Genomic DNA, 5,828 nt, shown 5'->3' on the forward strand with positions numbered 1-5,828 from the left:
AGAAGGTAAAAGAAAAAAAATTAAAAACCATTCCAAGATTTTAATTGGAAAATAAAAAAGCATAAACAATCACAGGACCAATGTGATGCTTACTTAAAATAAAGAACTCAATCGGTTTAGCAGTTAATGAGCTCTTAGGCTTCAGACAAAAAACTCTTATCATAATAGATTTACGTTGTGGATATATATTTCTAGCAGTAATCATTAATGTGAGAAAAAATCAAGCAAATTGCGTTCAGTGGACTAATATTAGGATGGTAAAAGCACCAAATTAACTTTAACTAAAAGTTATTGAAATATAGTTTTACCTATCCATATTCCTTAATTTAATATACATAGAATATGATATTGTTTGTGACAAATATACATAAATTACATTGGCATAGTTTCTTCTATTCAAAATACTTACATACCTCTTTTTGTTTTGGATTCATTACAAGTTTTTGTGTTGAATCGATTCATATCAAGTAGCGCAGCTAATTATTAAACTAAGATGGAAAAATCCATAAAGCGAAACTCTCATAATCAGACAAAAGATCAAAAATAATTATAGATTATTATAATTGTGGGAAATGAATATAAAGAATCTCTTGCATTTTAGGATTCTACATCTTAACTTATTTTTCTCAGAATCACAATTAAAAAATCAATATAACTGATTTATTCCATTATTAGGATTTATTTTTGTTTTTTTTTAACAATAGCAAAACATTCATCATTAATATATTTAAAATAAGTAAGTATAATCAAAAAACTAATAAGTAACAATTGATGCAATTGCTCAGTAAAATATTTTTCATTAATAATAAAATTTAATTATGTATTCTATGTTCTTCGTCCATCCTACTGTACAGATCAATTCCAAGTTGGATGAAAGCTCCGGGCAGGTCAAACATGGCATAACCTGAAACCAAATGGTTATTATTATAACTAGACTCTTGTCAGTACATCCTGGAATGGCTTTTGATTACATAATGTTTCCACGGGTCCAAATTATCAGCTCCATTTAAAAATTGTATTAACCTCTTTATATGATAAAATTTTGCTTTAATAAATTATTAGACAATTTTTAGATTCCATAGTATAGGTCAAAATGGACTTTTGGCTAAAATGAAAATGGTTTCATATATTAAATGAAATCATTTTAAATGAGATTTTTCTAATTGTTAAACTTATTGAAATGGAAGTCTTGAATGAAGCATTAATTTTACTATCGAAAGACTTCAACTAGTGGACTTTATTTGTAAAATTTGAGAGTTCAATAACATAAGGTTCATGCATTTTAGAAGGGTTTACATGGGATTTGCTGGAAGCTAACTTTCATGACTATTTTAAATTTGTTTGTGACGTTTAAAAACAAATTACCTTCTGGGATAACTTTATTTACAGTATCAACTCTATAATGAAACCCAAATCTGATGGAAACATATTTGTTTGTGGGCAGTTCTCCTAACCATGGACCTGTATGTATGCCATTTAACCATCCTGTAACTCCACAATAAGCACCTAAATATTAATCAAATATTTCTTTTTGTTCTGAAGTTTTGTTTATCTCTTAAGCATATTTTACATCTTTTTTCTAACTCATAGGCTATCTCAAAGTTGCTTTCATTTTATCATGTATTGGTCTGCAACAGGCATGAGTCTTCCCAGGACCTACCAGAATCTACCCTATCATTTCAGTGGATAGCGAGATTCTTCAGTACACACACACACACACACAGATAGAGATCCTTTTACTTTATTACATAGATTATATATGTTTCTCTGTATTCAGTTCTACTGGGTTGTTCTTTAGGTATTCATTAATTGCATCTTTGGTATTCCCTGTAATTGATTGTATTTTTCAATGACGTGAAACTAACCTTCACAAGTGAGAACAACAATATCGACAGATCTTTCAGAGAATGCTTCTCTCCATGGTTTTAGGATATGTTCTTCATATTCAATCTAAAGAGATTATTATTAAAACAAAAGATTTTATTCTATTGGAGTACATGAAAAGGTATTGCTGTCTGGTGAAATAGTGTTTGGTGAAAAATCAATTAAATACTTTTAATCGTACTTGCTTTACCCTAAGAGAGGTTGACATCCAGAAAAATATATATTGTTATATATTAGTGTTGAAAATACGAAGTATAAACATTGTATGATTTTGGTCTTGGGTTTAATTTAGCTTGCACAAATATCAAAGAATTGATGACTTAATCTTCACCACATAAGTTCATTACTAACCTTACTTGTAGCAACTCCAAAAGCTGCAGCTCCATACCAAGTCATTGTATAAACCCATCTAAATTATCACAAAATTTCTAGAGGATTTATAAGAGTTAGGAATTTAGATTATCTGCATAAAAAATATAGGTATATAAAAAGGGTCTTATATCAATCAAAAGTAAATAATAATGAGTTTGGAATATTTGACAGAGTTATTTTAGAGATTTTATATAACTTTGAATAAATATCACTTACTTTGGACTTGGAGAATGACCATCCACAAAATCATAGATCAGTGCTTCCTCCACAATTTGTTTAGCAATTACAGAATCTGAAATAAATGAAATCTTAAATTTAAAGGATTAACACTTCAGCCAGTTTTATGTAAGGTTGTGGGTTCTATTTTTTGCCAATACTGAGTCATAATGAAGATATAAATCTAATGCTGCAAACATCATGAATTTAATTGCAATCTAGAAAAGTCATACTATAAATACCTTCAGGATTAACCAGTCTTGAGATAGGAGCTGGAATTCCATCCATTGCTGCAGGAACTTGCACCCACTGCTCTCTCAGAGCTGGTTCAGGTAAAACTCTGAAAGTCAGTTGAATAACTTAATATTTGTTTTATTCATTTTTTCACATTTCAGTCAATATTACATTGGTTGAAAGAAGACCAAAAAGAAGTAGTTTATTAAAGGGCCCACTTGAAAAAATAGAATTTACCTATAACCAGCTTCCAACATTAGTCCAACAGTATCAAGCAACATCCAGTTATAGAAGATCTTCTCTCCCTGCGTTAATAATTTATAAACTTGGCTATATTTGTATTTATCAGAATGCAAATAATACTGCATATTATAATTATGCAATATTTGCAGGAGGAAAAAAGGTTGAAAAGATGCAAAGGAAATTTATATCAGATGACATTATGTGTAGTGTGTAATTAGCTTTAAAAATAGTAGTGCACCTGCATAATGTAGAAATCATAGATTCTAATCATAACTTCCTTGCCAACCATTTGAGACCCAGGAATTGTGGCGAGATCTCCTTTCCAAGTTGCCTAAAATTTATTTTGTAAATATACAATGATTATATTGTTCAGTTATATTTCAGTTTGTTGCCATTTTATTTTCTTCACCTTGGCATAAGTTGTAGTTGTAGCAAACTCATCTTCAGCAGCAAATATCATCTAGTAAAAGGAATAATTTCAAAATAAACAATTCAGTATAAGTATTTAGTATAGAGAAAAAAATACTTTAGGAGTTTACCATAAACTACGGGAATTGAATTATGTCTATTTTCATTGTCATAAGTATAGGAATTAGAGTTATTTATGGCTCTACTCTATTGTACACAACCTTCATAAAAAAGTAACTTCTATGGTACTAGATGAAAATTTTTATAACATCTTTTATCTTGGAATTCTGTCATAAATTGTCAATTTCCATTATTTTGTAAACAAATAACTATAAAGTCATTTATAATGTAAGTATATAGTCATGAATTGTCCTCAGATTTAATTCTGTAATAGTTTACCTGGGTAAAAGTACAGTTGTCAAAAGCAAGATTGTAAGGAATATGTTCATTATCAAACCACTCCCTAAATTATTTTCATCAGTTTCATCTCTACAAAATTATTCTGTTTTTTTTTTTATTTTTGATAGTAGTTTATTGTTTACCTTATTCCTGTACTGTTTCCTAAGTCATCATTAGGTGTGTAATTTGAATCATAAATCATATCTGAAATATAATTTAAACAATATATATGATGCAAGTTATATTTTTCTTAAAAATTTGTAATTATAATCCTATTATATTAAGCAGTAAGCTTTTTTGTCTGTAGTAAAGAATCTCGCGAACCGCTGAACTGATAAGGTTCTCCTTTGGAGTAAAGCTTCCTACAGGTCCTGAGATGATTTTAGGCTTTTTTTATGCTTCAAATAGAGTCCCTAGATGCTAGGGGTGCAGCCGCTAGTACTGTATATAAAGTAATTTGCATATTCTAAGGTCTGATTACCTTCTGTAAAATACATTAACATAAGTTTATTCCAAGCCTCCCAATCATCCCATGCAACATGATCTGATATTACTTTATCCATAGCTCTTATGACACATTTGGCCTGTGAAATAAATAAAAAGTAATGTTTATTTTATGTAGGAATCTGAATTATTAAAAAGATTTTGTATATTATCTAATCATTATCTTCTGCAAATCAATCTTCAACACATTAGCCATTTTCTAAAAGAAAACTTACTACAGGATCTGTGCATCCATCTGTTGGAGAGTCTGATATAACATCTATAATACATAAATATCTTTCACAATCGATATTATGATTAAAAATTCTGTACAGTATTTTTTATTTGATACAGATATTTTTGACCACTTTTAAAAAACAAAAAAAATAATGGTGGCATAGTTTTCTTTGTGTTTAAAATACCATATGACCAGAAGGCATATTCCTTGAGAAGCACAACTGTGTAGGTAGGTACAGATGTTACTAAGAGTATAATCTTAAGACAGACTGACAGACATTGTTCTATTTTGTATAATGTAAAGATAAATATGTAGTAACTAATTATGACAATATAACTTGCTGATATTAGTTGTTTTGTAAAGCATGATTATTATGAATAATTGATCAATGAATATATTCAAGACAGCGATTACAATTTAGTATATCCTGTAGAGTTATGTAAACTAAAATTCAAATTACCTTGACACAAAATTAAAGCTATTAAAACATTTAATCCTTTCATTTTGAAAGGCAAATTAAGACTAATGGCAATCAGGTAGTTGGTATTGTCTTTTTATACAGTGGACTGCAAATCTTTTCATAACACATGTTCTTATGTGTGCTTATGAATTCAAACACAATTTTTGAACGCATTATGTAACTGAAAGTGTTTCTTATCTTTTTTAATTTATTCCATTTCTCAGAAAAGTGTATTACATTAAAGCAGCTATTCTTTAACTCGATCTACCAGTGAGAAATATAGTCAGCTCTACTTTAATTTTTTTTGTTTACAAGATTATCTTTTTATTTTCTTTTAAATACAGAATATTTTCCTGGTTCAATCAATATAAGTCATAAAGTCAATTACACATATACAAAGTTCTAATACATTTGTTTAAATTATAACAAGGATGACAACATCCATAAAAGTGAACCACTGAAACGGTAGGACAAAAAGACATTAACACTAATACAGTGTCAGAACTGAATAATCAAATATAAATGTATAAGAGTCGAAGCAAAATTGTAAGTAAATTTGTTGAAAAACTGCTTGATACAGGATAATGTTTTTAGGGACATACTTACATTTTTAGGACTTGATTATAGAGTTGCTTTGCTTATAACATTATACTTTGTTGTCCCAGGAATCAATATACCAAAAATCAGATCAATCGGATGATTAGATCACATAAAAATTTGTTGTTAAAAAACTAAAAAAATTCAACATGTTTAAAATGGACGTACGGACATTCTGGTAACGATTTAAGAGTTGATACGCTTTCTAAACCGTACTTAACTACCAAAGGAATCCCAATGCAAAGTTTGAAATCAATAGGACAATTTTAACATGCCTAAATTATCAAAAACAGC

The 5,828-nt window shown here is 28.9% G+C and overlaps 1 protein-coding gene across 1 annotated transcript; it reads right to left on the bottom strand.

Moving 5' to 3' along the window:
• Positions 1-657: 657 nt before the first annotated feature.
• On the bottom strand, positions 658-5,097 carry LOC145327717 (uncharacterized). The gene is made up of 14 exons (XM_080171273.1): positions 4,938-5,097; positions 4,476-4,519; positions 4,238-4,340; positions 3,900-3,960; positions 3,757-3,820; positions 3,359-3,409; positions 3,188-3,280; positions 2,944-3,011; positions 2,715-2,812; positions 2,473-2,548; positions 2,236-2,293; positions 1,866-1,950; positions 1,366-1,506; positions 658-904 (listed from the first exon to the last, which is right to left on the bottom strand). The coding sequence occupies exons 1-14, from the start codon at positions 4,978-4,980 to the stop codon at positions 813-815; spliced, it is 1,077 nt and encodes a 358-aa protein (XP_080027399.1). The 5' UTR covers positions 4,981-5,097; the 3' UTR covers positions 658-812.
• Between the last annotated feature and the right edge of the window lie 731 nt (positions 5,098-5,828).

Source organism: Acartia tonsa, chromosome 9 (assembly GCF_053477335.1).
Source record: "Acartia tonsa isolate MP-2025a chromosome 9, ASM5347733v1, whole genome shotgun sequence".
In the NCBI taxonomy this organism is placed as follows: domain Eukaryota; kingdom Metazoa; phylum Arthropoda; class Copepoda; order Calanoida; family Acartiidae; genus Acartia; species Acartia tonsa.